Genomic DNA, 22,447 nt, shown 5'->3' on the forward strand with positions numbered 1-22,447 from the left:
TCTTTTGTTATTCGGATTATTCGGATGCCGGTGTTTTCGAGGCAAGAATTTTGATGGTTTAGCGTCAGTTCCAGCTTGAATTAGACAAGGTCACGACCGCCTGCGGTAAAGCTGCCTGCATTGTTCTCTCTTCTCTCTCTCTCTCTTCTACCGTTCGCTAAATTATCTCGCAAAAATAACGTCTTAAAGGCTCGGGGCGGCAAAAAAACATGACACAAGACTCATTCAACGTTTCATCTAACTTTTATTGAATCATTTAGAGTAGATTTTATATTTTGTAGTAAATCGAAGCCGAGACAATGTTTCTCTATATGTCTTCTATACACGCCATTGATTTCAACATATAACCTTTGTCAACAATTATTAACCACAAACACATAGGGTGGTCTGCCTGTGGTTTAGTGAACTGTAGTCGAGCACGCGGTATGAATTGAGATGTGATTTTCCTCGGTCGACAAACTCGCTATGTTGTCAGTGTTATAACGAATTTCTCGAGAATAACCGTTGTTGGAATCATTCGCTTTGCCGTGGTTTATGCGTGATACAATCAGAGCAAATTTTCGCAAAAGCAACACCCGTAAAACAAGTCTGCAATTGTAATGTTTGCAATCTTTCATGTGACAGAAGCCTAGATCTTATGTGACAATCGTTCTTGGAGAACAGATTTTCTCTTCAGGTGTTACGACAAACTGTCGTGATTGACACATTTTTCGTATTCCGATCGTTATTAGTGGAAGAACAAAATTTTCAACTTCCGTTTTTTTGTTCGCCTTTTACCGTTAAAAGGTGCAGTTTTTCTAAATTTGAGATTTTGTGATGTTCAGATAAAGCTCTTCAAGTGCGTTCTTTTACAAAAAAGTTCACAAAAAAATCTTATTTCTGCGCGAAGTTATTGCGCGATAAAGTTTTTGCAAGGTTAATTATGTTAATTGCCCGTTGAGATGTCATGTCAACGCGTCACGAAATCCCAGATCCATTGTTCACGCAAGAACAAGCGGTAAAGCGCCGAATGCGGGCAGTGACGGTTTCCGCGCCAACAAATGAAAGCCGATCGTAAATTCATGTTGAAGAACCGGTTGAAGATCAGGAAAGTGGTCACACTGAATAGAAGACGCGCTACTGTTCAATGGAAACAGACACGCATACCGGTAAATATTGAAATAAAACGACAGTGACGGTGGATACGGCCTGCCTTGTGAAACATTTAGGGTTTACAATCGACGATATTTGTTGTCTGAAAATATGTAAGCCTTAAATCAAATTTATTCTTACCCAGCTAGAACTACTAGTCTCATTTCGGCAAGCCTGTTTTCTTTTGTGTTGACCGAACGTTATTTCGAGGCTTCACCTTCACTTTCAGCAGCAATCGCCGTTTGTTAGCGGCTTTGTCGCGCTTTCGATGAATCAGCACACAACCAAACTCGAAGCATGTCAAATTATATAACATAAATGCGGCTCCGTATGTGGAGCGAAAATTTTGAATTTTCTATAAACTGTATAAACCTCGATTTGTATCCGGTCAGAAGATAAAAATATATCGCCACGTTCCGCGTAAATGTTTTGCCTGTTGAATGTAACCTGTCAAGCATCTATTGTTAGAGAAGGATGACCCTTCCTGGTAAGCATCAACCTTGACGTTCCAGGCGTTATAATCCCATTATGGGTAAGACTCCGCAAAAAATATATTTCGCTTTTTTCTCGGAAAGAAAATTTCGACAAGTTGAACGTACGTTTTTAACTCCAAGTCGGCAGCCCCTGAACCGATTTGGCTGAAATTTGGCCAGCTTATTGCCAGATAGTTTTTCTCCAAAACCGTGTCTGCGATTTTTGTTTTCTTTTCTCGTTTTCGAATAATTTATATTTTTCCACAGGAAGTGGCGATGATTCGTCTCCCCTAACTTCATCTGCGCATTACAAAAGAACAAACGCACTTGTCAAAAATCTGAGACACGGTTTTTTAGAGAAAGGTGTTAAGAGGCAAACGCGATGTTTATCGTTTTCTTCCGCTTATTTTCGGCGGGCCTGGAGCTTGATTTACACAGACATATACTTTCGCAAAAACGTCTCAATTTTGCGTTTATTTTAAGTTTTCGTCATTTTTAAAGGAATAATTCATAATCTGGAACTATTAAGCTTTCAGAAAATGTGTGGTTTGTAGGGGTTTGTATTAAAAACAAAAGCGCTGGAGCGATCCGGGCGCGGACGGTCCTGAAGGGTGGCTGATACCTTAACGTGGCGCGCACGCGTAAAACGCAATCTGCTGGTCACTGTGAAGATTAGGGTTGCGGGCCTCTCTTGGGCCCGCAAATATATTTTTATAGAAAAAATAATGTAATTATTTATAATTAACGAGTTAGAAGCCGTTTTATTGTTGCTTTAAACGAACAAGTCTTGAGGTGCATTTCATGAGAAGAGACATCTGTACTGTCGTGAATTGTAATAAACGTCGTGAATTGTAATACCTGTCGTAAATTGTAATAACAGTTGTCGTGATTTGTAATAGCTGTCGTAAATTGTAATAACAGTTGTCGTAAATTGTAATAATGCACCTATCGCAAATTGTAATAACATGCTGTCGTAATTTGTAATACGCCGAGCTGTCGTAAATTGTAATAGCACATTGCCGTGTTTTGTAATAACCAGTATTATCATATATTATTTTGCCATTTAACTCTGGAAATCTATTTATCTATTAATTGCAAGCATTTCACAGCGAAGGGAGTCAGTAAGAGGTTCCGGTATTCTTTTTAATAAAAATGTGCATTAGAGTGATTTCATTTAACCCGTGAAACACTATCTACCAGTCAGTGCGTAATAGTCAAAAATATACAAAAGAAAACAATGGAATAAGTGTCTAATAGTATCAAAAAGTGTAATAACTAACGGGTTTAGTGAAATCACTCTATTTTGATTAAACTTAAGGAACTATGTCATGGATTTTAGCCAGAATTAGGCATCGGAAATGACCACCAAGTTCGGTAAAATATAATAATAGCCCCTAAAACAGTGAAGGAACATTTCAATAATGTAATCAATAATCTTGTAATCCCCGGTTCAAGACCTGCCTCTGCCACTAGCTGGATTTGTTTTTCGGTTGTCCCGAGTTCAAATCCTCGACCACGCTTTGTATATAGCCAACTGGTCTGCCCCCTGCCAGTTGGGATTTTTAACCTTGTTATGTTTATTTAAAAATATTTGTTTCCAATGTTTCAGTGGCATGCCTGTAAACTAGCTATCTCGTTGAGATATGAAGCTAAGTGCATGACCACTATAAACATATATTTTTTTATTTTTTTATTTTTTTTTTAGCAAATACAAAAGAAGGTACGGATGGCCAAAAGTGATAAAGATTGAATCTGATTGCAATATGGGTTTTTTGAAATATTATTGGGCTGAAAAGTTTTCAATAACGCCTGGGAGACAAATTTGGTTGCAATGCAATGAAGCTATGGTTTTGTCATTTGGATGCATAGGAGTAATTGCTTTGCAAACATGAAAGTTTCATAGCAAGTATTTGGCAAAACTTAAAAAATAAACTTAACTCAGCCGTGACACAGTTCCTTTAAAGAAGGTAATATTTGAAATAAAACCCATTATCCACTTTAAAAAATAAAGACCAGTGACTTGTAAGGGACCGAATAGAGAAATCACAATGAAAACTTTCGTTTCCCTTTATGTGCTTTGCTGCAAATTTGTTCCAGTGAGAAGATTAATAATGTTGGATAGCCCTCAAGACGATATCAAGCAGTAAAATAAATTTATGCCACGCGTTCTTTAACTGTTATTCCTTATAGATAACGAAAATGAGATTTCTCAATGATTTTTTTCCTAATTCTTATTTCAGGGCTGTAACTAGCAAGAGGCAAGACGAGGCACTTGCCTTGTCTAAATTTTTACCCAAAATTAAAAACAAAATATTTTTCTCAAGAAATAACTCATAAAAAATGTCTCTGAAAGAGATTCATAGCTTCTAGATTTCAAATTTTCTGGAGGGCATGCCCCACAAACCCACTAGCAAGATCTTGCCTCGTTTATGGCAATGGTCTGGTTACGGACCTGCATTTTATAGAATTATTACAAAACACGGCAATTTGTTATTACAATTTACGACAGCTCAGAGTATTACAAATTACGGCAGTGTGTTATTACAATTTGCGATAGGTGCATTATTACAATTTACGACAACTGTTATTACAATTTACGACAGCTATTACAAATCACGACAACTGTTATTACAATTTACGACAGGTATTACAATTCACGACGTTATTACAATTCACGACAGTACAGACATCACTATAACGGACATCGGATACTGACAATAAGAGTTTTCAGTAGAATTGTACATCTTAGTAAGCTAGTCAATTGACTTGAAAACTAAGAGTTGTCAGGTTATAAGAAACCTCGGGAATTATTCGGAATAATTAGGCTCTAAAAATATTTCAACGTTAAAACTTGAGTCGTTGAATAGTTGGCTGGGTTTAGAGTGAAGGAAAACCTTTTTCCGAACCAAAATGTGCACGTGACGGATCGTTTTACAGAGACAGCCTTAACTTATGGACCGTTGGTATTCCTCTTGAAATGAAACCGGTCCTAGCTATGTGTACGTGATGTTTCTTGTGTCACGCAGTTTCTGCTTTTGCGGGTTCTAAACGTGCCGGTGTATCTTCTTTAAGGATATTCTTTGCTGTTTCATTGCTTTCCTGTTTCATAGGTTTTCTTGGCAACACGGTCAAGTTTGAGGCGGCGTTTTGGTGTTTTTGTATCAGCTATACGTCATTGGATATCCGACGGACAGCCGCAAGTATGAGTCGACTTTGGTAAGTTATAAATGTAAAAGCGAGTCGATCGACGAAAATGATATCGGTAAGAGCGAGATCAACAGTAATTCTGCACGCGGAAACAAGTTGAATGTGTGAAGATTGGGGCGTTCAAGGAGTCGACTGTTGTAGCTAGTCTTCACGACATGAATTGAGTAGCATTGTTACCAATTTTATATTGTGGATGAATGCGAAACAGGAAAGCCCTGTAAGATTGTGAAAGGGTTTCGTCTAATAAACGAAAAAAGATTCGGCATTTTCGTCTAAATGATTACTGTTACCGGGTTTATTTATTCTGGCGGGAAATAATAAGGTAACGTTCTTCGCAAGCAGCGCGGCCCGCCGTTCATCCAAGATAGAAGCAAGACAAACACCGCACAATGGTAAGTTTTATTTTTTTTTATTTGTGGAATATAAAATTTAACTTGGGTTTTCAGTTTCACAATGATCGCTTATGTCAAGCGCTGCTATAATAATCAGCTTGCGGTGCTTAAACCTTGCTAATCGAGCGCTGACTTATTTCGCTTTACTAATCTCGCGCTAATTTTTTCTGCCTTACTTAGGTGGTGAGTTCTTTACTGAGCTCTTGTTATCTGTGGGCAGAATATTAACCTCGCGCTAAATTATTCTGTCTTACTTAGGTGGTGAGTTCTTTACTGAGCTCTTGTTATCTGTGGGCAGAATTTTAACCTCGCGCTAAATTATTCTGTCTTACTTAGGTGGTGAGTTCTTTACTGAGCTCTTGTTATCTGTGGGCAGAATATAACCTCGCGCTAAATTATTCTGTCTTACTTAGGTGGTGAGTTCTTTACTGAGCTCTTGTTATCTGTGGGCAGTAGGCCTTTCTCGATTATGCTAGCATTTTTTCGGCATTTTTTGGGAAAACGAGCATTTTTTTTCGTTTTTTCTTGAAAAAGAATTGCTAGCATTTTCTGTCATTTTTCATGACTGTGATCCAGATTTCAGCACTCAGAACTCAGAAGGATAAATAATCCTAAAGTTTCACAGTTTTGATTACCTAATTTGATTGTTTTCTGTCTGTTTCGACTGTTTGTGCGTTGTGTTACTTGTGTACTTGTGTTGTGTTACTTACGTGTGTGTTTTTTAAATTTTTTTTTTAAATAAAATTTTAATATATTTTTTTTTATTTCTTATTTTTATAAACAACAATTATTAAGTATCACCTGTTGTTGATATGAGCATATAATGTAAGAGTTCGTACGTTTTGTTTGAAATAAAACAAAGCATTCTTTGGAATTCAAGTGGCATTTTTTAAAGAAATCAGGCATTATTTTAGCATTTTTTTGGCTTTATGCGAGAATTTCTAGTAGCATTAAATGCCAGTTTTACTAGCATAATCGAGAAAGGCCTAGTGGGCAGAATATAACCTCGCACTAAATTATTCTGTCTAACTTAGGTGGTGAGTTCTTTACTGAGCTAGCTCTTGTTATCTGTGGGCAGAATATAACCTCGCGCTAAATTATTCTGTCTTACTTAGGTGGTGAGTTCTTTACTGAGCTCTTGTTATCTGTGGGCAGAATATAACCTCGCGCTAAATTATTCTGTCTTACTTAGGTGGTGAGTTCTTTACTGAGCTAGCTCTTGTTATCTGTGGGCAGAATATTAACCTCGCGCTAAATTATTCTGTCTTACTTAGGTGGTGAGTTCTTTACTGAGCTAGCTCTTGTTATCTGTGGGCAGAATATAACCTCGCGCTAAATTATTCTGTCTAACTTAGGTGGTGTTCTTTACTGAGCTCTTGTTATCTGTGGGCAGAATATTAACCTCGCGCTAAATGATTATTCTGTTTTACTTGCCTCGATGTTTGCTGTTTTCTTGTTAGGGAACCCCGTTCTCCAGTTAATATCTTTTTTTTTCTTTCTCTACAGAGAAGCCGCGACGTTCAATCTCCGCTAAGCCAATTTGCATATTTTTTTTTGAAGGCCTATTCTCGTCACAGAATTACAGTGTCCATTAGGGACAATTATGGTGGCGTATGATTGGGATCGCACTTTAAAAGCTGATATCAATTAAAAAACCTCTAATCCATTACAGACAATCAAACAGACTTTTTCCTTATTACCGGTAACTATTTTTTGTAGAAAGGGGTGGATCCCCGGGTTGGATCATGTAATTTCCAACCCCCACCCAGGGGTGGGTGTTTTGAGCTAGAAGGAAGGGGGTGGGTCTCCACTTTTTCCAATTGCACCGCTCTTTGACCACCCCCTCCCCTCCCTCGGTACTTATTGACAGTCCCTAAAAGATGAAGTCAATGAACAACAGCATTTTTATGATATAAAGTAACAAAACATGGCATTTGTCGGAAGAAAAAAAAACGTTTGTCTAAAAAAAAAATTCGAGCAGAGGGTTTCACCCGAAAAAAAATTCCTGCACAAGAAATGGACAGAAAAAAAAATTCGTGCAAGCCAAAAATTCCCCACCTCCCCCCCCCCCAATCACTTTTCTAATGGTCCGTCCCTTAGAAAGTCAGAAAATAACCGAAATTGATGCAAAATCAAGCCAGAATGCTTATGGAATGCAAAAATAATCAAATCATGCAATTTTGTTTCAAAAACTGGAAAAATAAAGAAAAATGTTAAAATGTCGATTTTTGGAAAGACTTGCTTGTAACAAATATCATGGACACATGATTGACAGATCAAAATTCCCGCAAGGGATGAATGAACAGCTTCTGAAAGTAGAGTAAATCCTCTTTTCAAACTTTCGTAAAAACCTTACCTCCCCCCTTGTACGTCCGAGGGTTAAATATAACGCATTGAATGGAAGTGAGTATTGTGTTCAAAAATGAGTGATCAGGTGTAGATTAAAAATAGCATGTCATTGATTTAAACTGGCTGGTGTCTGCACTACGCACTCATAGCTCGTGGTTTCGCTGCTCGTAAATCATGCTCCATGGTTTTTGCGTTCATCCCCACAGACTGAACAACAAAAGAGGGACTGTTTGCAGTCTAGACAGGACCTTTTCTAAGCCCCCTTGCAGATTTTACATGTAAGGAAGTTTGCATTCACATACTGTACATTTTGCATGCGTTACATATAACAACTGTATGTTGTGTTAAAAACTCTGTTGAATAATTAAGAAAAAAAATTATGTTAGTTTTTAATCCTATGTCCAAATTCCCGAGTCCACACATTTCTACACTTTATGGCGCGGCGACCATTTCCGGTCCGGGGATCAGTTTCCGTTACAATCTGGGGTGAGTCGCTTCCCGTCCCTGGATCATTTCCGGGCCGGGATCATTTGCTGGCAGGGGCCAATTTCTCGAAGGTCAGACGTGCCCAACGAAACCGCTCCACAAAATATCCGCTCTGCAAGGTAAACTTGAGCTGGCTGGCAAATTTAGGAATAAGATTGAGCGCTTGCTGGAACGGTTTTCCTTGGAGAAAATTTGCTGGGATTTTATAAAATATCGATTGTACCTGGGGAAAATGAACCAAAATCTTTCTGCTGGCTAAAACACAGACAAAAACCGGACGCGCGGATAAACGAGAATTTAATAACTGACTAACTTGCATTTGTAAACATTATGAAGTAATTGCTAACTGTATTTCTATTGTTTCTATCGGTTATTCTGCTGTCACTGAAGAGGCAAAACAGGCCTGTTTCCTTTTCTTTATGTAATACGAGCATGTGAACGATTTAGAGTCAGTTGAACAGCGCGCTCGGCCCAAAGCGAATGTATGGCTATCTAGCCAGCGTTTTATGGAATAACTACGCATAGGATAACCAGCTTGACCGACATAGTTCTTGGTGAGTATCGAGTGGTCCCTTTTCTCTGTTGATTAAGCAGTCTTGAGCAGTTTAAGCGGCGTTTGATGAATAATATCGTGTTCAACTTTTCAGCTTTCCGGCGCGCGCGATGGGATGTAAGAAACACACAAGTTATTCAAGGTCATTCAGGTGGTGTATTACCGGGTATATTTTAAAGCAGCTGCCCCAAATTGTAAGTACAGTGTTAATGGTCTTTTGTGTAGCTCTTACCTGCATGAAAATATACCATTCGACGAGGTTTTCGTTAGCTGGAGGATAGCATTTATGAACATGTATTTTCATTGTTCGCTAATAAATCCGAATGAAACAAAATCGAAAGATGAAAAGAGACCATTCATTCGACCTCGAAAAGATATTAGCAGATCATTTTAATCCATAAGGCATTGACCTGACAAAAATACATCAACGAATACAAGCCCGCATTTTATTTTGCAACTCTAACGGTAAACGGGCGGCACAGTTTTTAAATTTATGCGCGCCGCGCGCGCGTGCTGGGTAACTCCCACTGCACGAAAAATCATCTTTGTTGCTGGTCAAAGGTGTGGATAAAGGCGTGTCAAAGGCCACATTTGATCACCTTTGACGACCTTTGACGCGCGTCAAAGGTCATCTTTGACTACACCTTTGCCCGCGGTCGCAGGCGATAAAGGCCGTCTTTGCCACACCTTTACCCACGCCTTTGACGCGTGTCAAAGGTGATATTTGACGCGCCTTTGACTTACGTCAAATGCGTATTCAAAGGCGTAGTTCGATGAGGGGAAATCTGGTCAAATGTGTCTTTGAATCGCGTCAAAGGTAGGTCAAAGGTGTTGTCAAATATATCTGCGACTTTTGTCAAAGGCGTGCCAAATGTAAGTCAAATACATCTGCGATTCACGTCAAAGGTCTGGCAAAGGCGAAGCCGATTCTTTTTCATTATTATTGCTTTTTTATTACTGCTTTCCCTTAGACTTTAATAGCTCATTATAGGTATATAGAAGATGCAATCAAATATGCGTTACCTTTTATTATATTTTCAAACTATTTTTAAGGTATGTTACAGTAAAAGTTGTTTATAATATTAAAAGCTTATATATATCACATTAACAAAACCTCTAGCACACTGTACATAACTTTGTAATGCTGTTTGGTTGTTGCTTTATGTAAAAAGTTTCATATGAAATTAACGAATAGGAAATAATGTCTCATGTTTTATTTTTACCTAAGTTATAAACTCTTAAAGATAAAATACTAATTTGGTAACAGTAGCTAATATTATAAAATCTACAAAGTAATTATGTGTTCGGGAAAAATACACGATCGAAACATACAGTCTTGATTTCTTATTTGTCGTAAATTGAACAAATTTACCGTGCAAAAAGAAGCCCTAGTACGTTATATTTCAATAAGCCAACATATTGTTTAATGGGTTTCTTTGATCGTACAGACTAAAAAAGGTCAATACTTTGCTATTATCCCCCCAAACTATGTTACCCATGCCGGTTTTTTTTCTTAACTTTTGATATAGTTATGTTAAATGTGTAACAGGATTTGGTGTCGTCCACCTCCGCCTGCAATCATAAATCAATTCCCGTTCGCCGAAGTGGAGTCGTAGTCCACCTTTTTTCTAAAAAAAAATCAATCAGTAGTCCCACATTCTAATTCGATCAGTCTCTATCATTCAGTGAGTATCAGTCAATGAGATGACATACATATATTCAACTCAAAAATTAAAAATTACTTAGTTTTGTCCTCCTCATATATAGTTGGGCTCTCCTTTTAAAAACAGTTTTTCTGCGCCGTGCAATTTTCTGCAAGAAAAATAAAGAGAATTACAATTAACATTAAAATTGCTTCGCCAGCGCATAAATTCAAATTCCCTTTGGAAATAGCAAACTACATGTAAATAGTCAGGACCACGGGCAGACAAGTCTCACAGTTTGTGGTTGTGTGACATCACAATACTCATACAATTACATTCATACATTGTATTTTATAACGGCTGACCTACATTTGATTCAAATGATTAAGAGAACTGCTTTAGAAAATACAGAACTTCGCATCCTGTGATCCCAAATTGTGATTTCCTGTAAGCAAAATAACTTATGTTCAATTACTTTTTATTGTTTGTGTGGTCTTTTACAATTTGATGGGGGGGGGGGGGGGGGGGTTGAGTCCGTTAATTTTTCAGTTGTCCCCCAGCCTTCCACTGCCAACAAAAGTTGAGGCAGCGACAAGCGAGAAATTGAGGGACTCAAAATTAACCCCATCAAATCATAACGACCACAGGAACGACAAAAGGTAATTAAACTTTATTTATCTGCCCTACACTAGGTCACAATTTGGGATCACAGGATGCGAAATTCAGTATCATATGGGTGCCAGCTGTTACAAATTTACAGTTAATGTATTAGATCAAATAGCGCGTAGTGACATCACAAAACCTTAAACAGTTAAACAAATTGACGTTCTCCGCCTGTGGACTTAAAATTTTAACCACAGATTTAGGTTACTCTATTCGGCGGAATGGCGGAATGACGGAACGGCACGGCGGAATGGCGGAATATTCTAAAACGCGGATTGACGGAATATTCTTAAACGTGGAATTGTGAAACATTAAAAAAAGAGGCATCAACAACTACAAAAACAAACAAACAAAAGTGAAATTATAACTGCTAAGTTTCTCAGGCGGCGATTTAAAATAAGGCTAAGAATTTCAGGTACTTTTATGACTTGTGGATATACGTTTCCGTGACAGAAAAACCAACTTGTTTACAGCGGCTGCTAGCCGTAGAAAACCAGTAAACAGTAAATATATCTCACATAACGAAGGGTTCTTTATACACAGAACCCCGGTAACTCGAACTCGGATAACTCGAACAACCCCGCTAACTCGAACAGACTTCCATTTCCCTTGGATTTGACTCCACTTTTCAGTCATTTTTACTCGGTTTACTCGAACTCGGATAACTCGAAAACCACGCTAATTCGAACTAAATTTCGTTTCCCTTGATCAAAATTTAGGTCAAATTTACCCCGATAACTCGAATTCTGGCTCTTGCAACTAGCCACAGATGCACATTGAAATATTCCATTAGCTCTTCTTGTCGTGTATTTGGATTTAAACTTGATACTTAAACGAAAACTACAGCAATTTGATTTTAATTGAGCAACGAACAGATATGTGACAGTCATTTTCCACTCTTAAATAAAAATGTATGATAGTGTGAGAGTTTCTGACGAGATAAGTTCAATTTGCACTGTACTGTGTACTGAAGTGCTGAAAAATGAGTAAACTATCAATTATTACCATGGCAAATTGAATATTCAATCGACCCCGATAACTCGAAACCGGCTGCGGCTGCGGCTGTTATAGCCTGCGTTGCAGACGAACAAAACCCGTTAGCGCGCCATAGAAAACCAGTAAACAGTAAATATATCCCATATAACGAAGGGTTCTTTATATATCTTCTTAATCCTTCGGGGACGTCGATCTCGAGCCGGGATTTCGAGGTAGGATACTCGAGTGATCGAGTGAGGATTTCGTTAATTCACCGAATTCTCGTCCCGCTCGAGACAATGAAACGTATCAGAAAAAGCGCGATCGAAATCCCGGCTCGAGATCGACGTCCCGAAGGATTAAGAAGATATATAAAGAACCCTTCGTTATATGGGATATGTTTACTGTTTACTGGTTTTCTATGCCGCGCTAACAGCCGCCGTAAACAATTTGGTTTTTCTGTGACGGCAACGTATATCCACCAAGTTAAAATACCTGAAATTCTTAGCCTTATTTTAAATCGCCGTCTGAGAAAGTTAGCAGTTATAATTTTACTTTTTTTTTTTGTCGTTGTTGTTGCCTCTTTTTTTAATGCTTCACAATTCCGCGGTTAAGGTCATTGCCCTGTATTGCATTGCGCATCCTTACTGCGCAGAATTTTACGCGTAATTAGCGCGCGCACATAAACAAAATGGCGGCTTTTTTCTAGGCGGCTTAGTTCGCGAGAGAAGTAAATTGTCGCTTTCTCGAAAACGAGTCTGGCGACCTATCAATTTTTCTCATATTTTGGGTGTAGCGATCAAATTCTTTCTGTAAAATGAAAACAGATCAATTCTTGTGTTTGGAAACTAAATAATCGCTAAAAACGTGTACTTTGCTAGTACTCGCAGAGGAATTTTAAAGGAATTATATGGAATATACAAGGTCTTCCCGATCCTAAACGAATCTGCTGACCCCCCTTTTTTATTTCAAAATTTAAGTTCCCTTAAAGTAATAAACCAGTAGGCGAAGTTTGGATAAAAATCTATGTTCAGTTCTATTTCAGGGTAATGACCTTAAGAATATTCCGTCATTCCGCTCTTTAGGATATTCTGTCATTCTCTGTTTTAGGATATTCCGCCATTCCGCCGTGCCGTTCCGTCATTCCGCCATTCCGCCGAATAGGGTCACCCCAGATTAGGGGAAAGGAGATCTAAGAACATGCTGAGTAATAAAAAAGGGTTCTTGGAGATTTAAAGAACGCTATTTATCCATTAGTACCAGAAACCTATAAGGAGTTATTACGTCATTTGATTATAATAATGTAAGGTCAAAAAAATGCGCAAACTATGACAGCGTGTTGGGCAGAAGCTACAGCGCCCGCATTCCACCGTAGCAAAACAATACATTCCTTATGATCATTCAAAGGGTTTACAGATTATCTAGCAGTTCCCAGATTGAAGACTGTCAGTACTATAAATTGTTACAATTTGCTGATAACATAATAATGTCAAACAAATAGTCAGTCACTGCTGAATGAATTGTGGTTATTTTCATGACATCAATGGTTACCATAGCAACAGCATAACCTGTTAAAAAACACCTTTAAAAGTTTTATTTTCGCTTTAAGTATTCATTACTTAAAAACGAACACATCGATTCCCCTTTAATTATTAAATAATAATCAGCATGTTTGGTGAAAAGGTTTTTCAAAGCTTAAAAAAATATATTCTCCGGCTGGTTTCAGAACCACCTTCAATTTGCGGCATTATTATATTAGCAAGAAATAGAAGCAAGAAGTCAGGAGTACTGTTTATTCCCTGTATCTCCTACCACATTTTCCAGATCCGGCTTTTTTGACTTAGGCTAACGTCTTACCTTCTCCAACACTTTTCTCGTCTTCTCTTTTTCTTCGCCTTTCTCTGTTTCTTGGTTATATCCTATTGAATTCTTTGTTTCCTTAGTTGGTCCCTCTTTCACTTTTTACTCGTCGCTCTTCGGTACTTCTCTGCCTTTTTTGCCGGCCTTTTCTCTTTTTATTTTTCGCTGTTGTTTGCTATTTCTTTCCCTGTTTAACCGAGCCATTCTCGCTGTATTCTTGTTGATCTTCGCTGCTTTTCTGTCAATTTTCTTGGGGTTTTTCATGCTCTTGTTGTCGCTGTTCTTTGCTTCTTTTTCGCTTGTTTTCTCTTGATCGTTCTCGCTCTCTTTTTTTTCGTAGACCGCTTAAACTCTGTATCCTTGAAAATCAATTTTCTATACCATTATTTGTCGACATTGACATGAAAAGAGCTCAAAATACAAACTTTTCCGCTCGCGTTTCACAGTCGTTTTGAAAATAAAATTTCTTTGCCACAACAGATCTTGGCAATGCGATTTCCCGCCAAGAAACGCGGGTTGCCAAAGACGTCCTCCTCGTCCCCAGGCCTTAAGCTTTTTTGACCACGCCTTTGACACGATCAAAGGTGTGGCAAAGCTGTTGCATATTTGACTTTGGCTTTGACGTGGGTCAAAGATAAAGTCAAAGTTATTAGCACATTTGACTGTACCTTTGACGCGCGTCAAAGGTTTAGTCAAAGCTCACACATATTTGACTCGTCTTTGACGCGCGTCAAAGGTACAGTCAAAGTTATTAGCATATTTGTCCACGCCTTTGACCAAGATCAAATGTGTGACAAATCCAATTTTTCGTGCAGTGTCCTAGATCACTTTTCCTTGGTGCACGTAACTTTTTATAATGATCTTTATATCAGTTACTTTTTGGCAAAGTAATTAATCTTGTATTCAGATCAGAAGGGCCTGAGGGACGTTTAAACTATAAGCATGATAAGGAGTCGAGAGAACGATCCCACGAAAAATTGTCTCATCGTGGTCAGATATCTGGCTATTAATTATTTATTTCCGGCTTCCCTAATCATTTTTTTACAACATTATTTTCACGTTGCTTGTGCAACAACCATTTTTCGAAAGGGATGAAAATATATCGAAACTGAATTGAAATGGCGATATGTGGAAGAAATAATAATAATAATAAAACTACATTGCTTTTGCACTCCGTGACGCATTTTTCAGATTGTGTGACAACCCTGATGACGGTCGCGCGCAAAGCCGAAACAAATATCCCTTTGATTCATTTGACCGAGAGGTAACAAATGTCAGCCCTTTAAATTAAAAGGTAACATTCCGAGATAGGTTTCAGTCTTTTTTTCGAAGAGGTCGAATTGCCTAATTTTTTTATGCTTGTCGTCATAATTGCAGAATACCGCTCATGTGAGCAGTGCTTACATTGGTTTCTGTGATTCATGCATACTCCGACGAGAGACACAATAATTGCAGTTTGTCCAATTTATTGCATTTTGAAGCATTTTCAGCCAAATGATTAGTTCATTTCCGTTTTCTGAAGATCCTCATGTCGGGACTGTTAAAATCAATTGGCCTAATTATTCTGCCTTATTATTTTATTATGGCCGCTTGTTTTAAGAGTTTTCTAAAACATCAGCAACAAAGATGAGAAGAACTTTCGGACGCGTTTCGATGCGATAACTATTTTGTGCTTGTCGCCATGGTTGCCGACTACCGCTCATGAGAGCAGTGCTTGCATTGGTGTTGGTGACTCATACTCCGATGAGAAACAAAATAATTATGGCCGTTAGTTTTAAGAGTTTTCTTAAACATCAACAACAAGATGAAAAGAACTTTCGGACTCGGTTTGATGCGATAATTATTTTGTGCTTGTCGCCATGGTTGCAGACTACCGCTTATGTGAGCAGTGCTTGCATTGGTGTTTGTGACTCATACTCCGATGAGAAACAAAATACTTATGGCCGTTAGTTTTAAGAGTTTTCTTAAACATCAACAACAAGATGAAAAGAACTTTCGGACTCGGTTCGATGCGATAATTATTTTGTGCTTGTCGCCATGGTTGCAGACTACCGCTCATGTGAGCAGTGCTTGCATTGGTGTTTGTGACTCATACTCCGATGAGAAACAAAATAATTATGGCCGTTAGTTTTAAGAGTTTTCTTAAACATCAACAACAAGATGAAAAGAACATTCGGACTCGGTTCGATGCGATAATTATTTTGTGCTTGTCGCCATGGTTGCAGACTACCGCTCATGTGAGCAGTGCTTGCATTGGTGTTTGTGACTCATACTCCGATGAGAAACAAAATAATTATGGCCGTTAGTTTTAAGAGTTTTCTTAAACATCAACAACAAGATGAAAAGAACTTTCGGACTCGGTTCGATGCGATAATTATTTTGTGCTTGTCGCCATGGTTGCAGACTACCGCTCATGTGAGCAGTGCTTGCATTGGTGTTTGTGACTCATACTCCGATGAGAAACAAAATAATTATGGCCGTTAGTTTTAAGAGTTTTCTTAAACATCAACAACAAGATGAAAAGAACTTTCGGACTCGGTTCGATGCGATAATTATTTTGTGCTTGTCGCCATGGTTGCAGACTACCGCTCATGTGAGCAGTGCTTGCATTGGTGTTTGTGACTCATACTCCGATGAGAAACAAAATAATTATGGCCGTTAGTTTTAAGAGTTTTCTTAAACATCAACAACAAGATGAAAAGAACTTTCGGACTCGGTTCGACGCGATAATTATTTTGTGCTTGTTGCCATGGTTGCCGACTACCGCTCATGTGAGCAGTGCTTGCATTGGTGTTTGTGACTCATACTCCGATGAGAAACAAAATAATTATGGCAGTTAGTTTTAAGAGTTTTCTAAACATCAACAACAAAAATGAGTATCATTCTCGGATTCGTTTCGCCATAATAAAAGTATCATACATTCAAAAGTGAAGTAAAACAAACTATTCAATTATTGTGTCCTTGTCGCCATCGCCTCCGTTCATCCTACAGACTGTGCCTTGCTGGCATTTTTTAGCATCTAACTGTGCCGTTCATCAAAAAGACTGTGCTTCGCCAACTCGTACTTGAAACATCTAAACGTGCTATACATGCAAAAGATTCTGGAAGAAGAATAATCTCACTCTGCGATGTTGGCCTTTGAGTCATCTTCGTGTGCCGTTCACAGAATAGACTCTGCGTTACTGGCAGTGAAATCATCTTTATATCCCATCCATCAAATATAATTAATGGTTAAATTATGTCTTTTATATTGATCATATAATAGCATTTTCATCTGAAAAGATAATGATAATTTAGTTTAGTTTAGAATTCTACCTGCTTAGCGGACATTTTGTTCTATAAAAAAATCGATTAAAGCGTTTGTGCTGAAATGGTTCAAGCTGTATTCACGTTCACTGATTTATCGATGGGTTCATCAGTTTTAATCTTGAGGTGAGTGACAAATCCATTTTTAGTTAAAAAGTAAACAAAAGTATTTTGTCTTAGACAGAAACAAGTAGAAAAACACTATTTTCATTAAGTAATTTTCCGGAATTGTCTGTTTAAGGACACAAACCATTTTTTTTTTCGGCGTAAAACTACTTGCTGGCAAAAGAGGACAGAAAATCAACATACCTTGCAGAAAAAGGTGAATAAACGTTCCTGGCTGGGAAACCAGGACAAAAACAAAAATTGCTGGCAAAAAAGGGTCAACAAATGTTCCTGGCTGGGAAAAAGTCAGAACATTTTGGATGCTGGCTGGCGAAAACGGCTATTAAAATAATTGCTAGGTGGCTCTGAAGAGCGGATATTTTTTCCCACGGTAGTTAAAAATTAACTGAAAATGCCTTTGCGCATGCCCATTTATCATCTAGGCCACTAATGAATGGATTTTGATAATAACCTTCGTTGGGTACTTCTGGAAGGTTCCGTAAAAGCCATAGCAATATTTCAAACATTATCATTACAGAGCTGTTTTATTCCATGATATTTTTAATATGAACAGAGGTTTCGTTCGTTCATAGAACGTTTCAGGCCTAAACACTTGTTCGTTTTAAAGATACAGATAACTAAAAATAGCTTTACGGGCCCGAAAAGTTTCCCGGGCTTTCGACAAGCCTAAATCGAACCAAAAGTTCAAACGTTTTTCGCGGACCTATATTAAAACATTCACAGTGAAGACTTACCGAAAACCAGGACCCCTGTTCAACAGTTAAACGAACTGCGGAAGGCGCATTAGCCTTTTCTAAATCCTCCAAAGCTGAAGAGGAATATCCCAGACAGTAACCAAAGCTAACCGGCCTGAGAGCTGCGATGAACGTGGCGAGAACAGTTGTGCCGATTCTGTCAGATTGAACCGAACGCGAGCGAGTGTATTCGTCTAATGACTCGGCATCAACCATTTTAGTTGCTTCGAGGTTTCACGATTAATGCAAAAAATAAATCACTCTTCCTGTAGCTAACATTTCTTGCAGGTTACGAAAGACGAAATATTTCCAGTGATTTCACAGGCAGACCGCCCTATGTGTTCGTGGTTAATAATTGTTGACATAAGATTATGGTGAAATCAATGGCGCATATATAACTTAGTACTAGTTGTACCTATCGGTAAGTGCCAACGAGCGAAATACTCATGTTTGTTCATAAGAACAGCTATTGAATGGTTTTTGATAGAACTATATTTGAAATGACCACTGATATGGTAAATTGTATTTTTAAAGGTACTATGCGAAAAAAGTGCTATTTCTCTGGTGTTCATAAATGACACTGTCGGTGACACAGGCTTGATAGCCTGCGTAGCAGGCGCCGTAGTTTCCAGCGCGCGTATTCTCGCGATCGCCCCCTAAAAAACGTACACAGATGTCTGCTACGCAGGCTACGGATTTGACAGATTGATAACTCTTGACAATTGAATTCTTTTCAACGTTAAAATGTCACAAAATGTAGGCAATAAATGAGGTTTAATCACTGTTTTTTAAATACAACATGCGATGGTGAAAATGTTTCCGTCCACAAAAGGGATAGTTGCATTTCAAGAACTTCTTATAAATCAAATCCCAAAATCAAAACTGCTAAGATGCTTTTTTAAAAATAATTTTCAGTAACATTACATTTGCCGTTAGAAGCAAAAAACTTTTGACTTTCATGTGTGTATGACAAGCAGTAATTTTAGTGAGCGTCGCTTTGAATTGATGTAATTTCTACGCGGAGCGAAAATGTGTGCCAAATAAAATATTAACGGTATTTGATTTGGAATAAATCATCGGTCAAACAATTACTATAAACACAATCAACACTAAAAGGAAGCATTTACCCGACTTCAGCATTATCATAAGTCAAGAAGACTCTATTTGAAGTCAACAGTCCGCTTTTGATTTTCATGTCTCTCTTCGATCGTAAATCAAAGGACTCCAAAGTCGAAAGATTATTTCATCGCTTTGAAGACCTTGATGTTCATTTTTTCTGCGGTCGAATATTCTGTAGGGTATTTTCTTACGATTTATAATTCCCTAAAGGTGTATTTATCGGTAAAGGGATAAATGACCACATTGAAAATTTTAACAGCGAGCCGCGTGGACGCCATTTTGGTCATTTGCTCTCTAGCAAGGAGTGAGAGACTGGGAACCAGTTGGGAAGAACAATACAACCCAAATATGGGGTTTACTTACACCCAAATATGGTCAAAAAAAGTCCCTTACGCAGAACTTAAGATTTTCTCTGCCTATACACTCATACGCACATGGCCCTATGATTCCGCCGCCTCGACAGCCTCACCTCTTGGCTCGGCTGTCTCGTTGGCAATAAGCTCATATAGAAGATCCTGGGGTATCCAATCGATGATCTGAAAACCAATCGATCAATCGATAAAATTAGTTAATTGGTATCGATTGGTATCGGCCAATCGATGATCAATCGATAACCACACAAAAACCGTTCATCGATTGCTATCGATTGGCACAGCAATCTCGAACAGACGTCACGCACGCAACTTGTCCGGTCAGCCGCCATTTTTTCAGATTTTTAGGAGGCTCTGATCTGGGGACGAAGTTAGGAAAACAAATCCGTCAGCGGTTGGTCAGCGGTAGGGTCGCCGGGACTCACTCTGGGAAACTGAATTTTAATTCAGTTTCCTACTGGTCCTCACAGAACAATAGAAATCAACACGGAAGTCTGAAAATCTTCCCCGGAAGTAAACCAAACCGGAAACCCTGGAAAAATTTTTTTTGTTTTCCATGGTCAAATGTTCAGATGTATCACCTTAATTTTATAAAACACCTAAGAACTCGTGATATGGCTACCATTTTTGAACTCAAAAGATACCATGAATAAAAAAGGACTTCGTTTAAGCGTCGATACTGAACGGAGATTTAAAACAACAAACGACGGCGTCACCAAGGACAAGGTCGATTGAAAACTCAATTTATAGTTGAATTACAAATCTCGCTAGAACTACTGTTTTCATTCAAATCTCCGTTCCAGTTGAAAAACTGAATATGGCAGACAGTGCACGATTCAAAATAATAACTAATGACGCAGAATTTGAACATTACGCGTTGTTGTTTTGCTGAAGAAAAATAATTGAACAAAAATTATAACACACGTGTGCACGTGCTGAGTCGCAAAAATGCTACCGGTAATTACGCCTTTTCAATAGCGTTGACCGGTGTGCATGTGGCCTTTAACGTCGTTCTCAATATCACCGCCATTCGACGAGGAAAAAATTATTTGCTCGAAAACATGCAACCTATCCTGAAAAAACGCGCTTTCAGCGAGAAGCCTTTCCAATATACAAAAGTCACCAAACAAAAATATACGAAAGTCGCCAAACAGTTTTTTTTTTATGAACAGAACAATAGCTTGTCCGTGCGTTGTGCTCTGCAAAACAACAACGGACACACGCACGCAGTCTTCACAGACGGAATCCTGGAAGGCTAGCAACACCTTTGATTTAAAACAAATATAGCAGAATGCTCAAGAAAGAGACTAAAGGAAATAAAAACACCAGACGCTATTTTGTTAACTCTCTCTTTAGTTAACTGCAGGACGTTATTGTTACTTTTGTTGCTTCAATAAACACGAGTTCAGTCGATACTGTGTTAGAAATACTGCAGTTCAACTTTCTCGATTTACTTCCGTTCTGGGAAATTTACTTACGCTAAGAACTACGAGCATGCGCAATAAAAACCGGAAGACCAAGGTTCTTCCTGAAATCGACCTGAAATTGATCTGATCCATTCCAGTTTCCCAGAGTCCGTCCCGTACCGCTGACCGACATGGACGGACTCTGGGCTCGAGATTGTATACCCCGTTGCAAGTGTACTCGGATTACCACTTGCCCGTCATTTGTCTTTCCGTGTCATTATGTCGACGACGCAAAGGTACTACTGTACTGAATACAAGGTGTAAGGCTAGCATCTTTGCCGTTTTGAGGTAAACGTCGGTGAGGTCTTTACTGCTAGCAAGAAGAGGGGAGAACGCGGAAACGCGTTTTAAGTTGTTAACCATCATGGACAGCTTGGCCACCTACAGTTTGAAATTGTGTATCCTCTGAAGTCTGTAGTATTGGTCCATGTCCACACGTAATCATTTTCCACTTTGGATAGCGTTTTTTAAAACGCTAAAAACGTTTCCGTTTTTGATTACCGTTTTCATGGGTTACGTGTTGACGGGAGGCAAAAACGGAAAGAAACTTTTGAGTTTCAAAGGAAAACGGATACACGTGGACGGGGCGTTGTTTTTCTCCTGTTAACGTTCAAAGCATTAAAATAAAATGCGTTAACAATTAATGAGTACAAAGATGTAATACCTTATTGTTATTTATTTTCGCGGTAACTTAATTTAGCGAAAATGGAACGGGCATATTTCGCGGGACTTAATTTTCGCGATTTGGCCAAAAATGCGCAATCAACATAAAAAAAAAAACACAATAGAAAACTTTTAAAAATAATTTGCGTGGGTCTTTAATTTCGCGTTTTTTTGAAAATCGCGAAAATTAAGTCCCGCGAAGATAGGTAACAATAAGGTATTTATGCGCCTATTCCGTCAGCTTGAAACCAATCGATATCAATTAATCTATCGATTGTTAATGGAAATCAATACCAATCGATAACCACAAGAATATTCGCCATCGATTATCAATATCAATCGATTAATTGATTGATTAATATCGATTGGAGAGAAACATTTCGTCGGCTTCGATTTACTACAAAATATAAAATTTACTCTAAATGATTCAATAAATATATGTTATTTGCCGGCTGGGAGGTCCGTATAGTGAAAAACTGTGACCGAGGTCTTGAAGGCCGAGGTCACAGTTTTTCACTATATGGACCGACCCTAAGCCGGTAAATAACTTATTTATTTTTTTCCTTCTTTTTAAAATCTAAAACCCACAAAGATTTTCTTGCAAAATCTGTTTGTATTATACGCGCGCATCCAATGTTAAGTCGATCGCTATTTATAAAATAACTCGGATACTACGCACGCTCTGATTGGTCAAATTGGTCAAAAAACCTATGTACTTGACGGCTCGTGATTTACAAGCTTTTCTCGTGTTCTCCCAACGTCCCGCGCGGTTTTATTACGCCAGCAAAGCCCAAGAATGAATCGACAGAAGAGCCAAGGTTTCAAGCGAAAGAATTGACTGTAGAAACGGATGTACAGAAAAGAAAAACTGATTTACTGCGGGGGCAAGCTAGTGTCAACTATTTCTAGTTATTATTATCATTTTTGTAC

At 38.4% G+C, this 22,447-nt stretch overlaps 1 protein-coding gene and 1 long non-coding RNA gene across 2 annotated transcripts in view; both read right to left on the reverse strand.

Moving 5' to 3' along the window:
• Positions 1 to 18,129, reverse strand: part of LOC144665262 (solute carrier family 2, facilitated glucose transporter member 8-like) — a 112,264-nt gene extending 94,135 nt beyond the window's left edge. Inside the window, exon 1 of the mRNA XM_078526474.1 lies at positions 17,899 to 18,129. Within this exon, the coding sequence (XP_078382600.1) occupies positions 17,899 to 18,114 (216 nt within the window). The 5' untranslated portion in view covers positions 18,115 to 18,129. The remainder of the gene's footprint in view (positions 1 to 17,898) is intronic.
• On the reverse strand, positions 10,334 to 14,192 carry LOC144666082 (uncharacterized). Its single transcript, XR_013573117.1, has 2 exons — positions 13,730 to 14,192; positions 10,334 to 10,403 (listed from the first exon to the last, which is right to left on the reverse strand). It is a non-coding gene; the product is annotated as an uncharacterized LOC144666082 (long non-coding RNA).
• Positions 18,130 to 22,447: the final 4,318 nt, after the last annotated feature.

Source organism: Oculina patagonica, chromosome 9 (assembly GCF_052425735.1).
Source record: "Oculina patagonica isolate OP01 chromosome 9, crgOcupat, whole genome shotgun sequence".
Lineage (NCBI taxonomy): Eukaryota > Metazoa > Cnidaria > Anthozoa > Scleractinia > Oculinidae > Oculina > Oculina patagonica.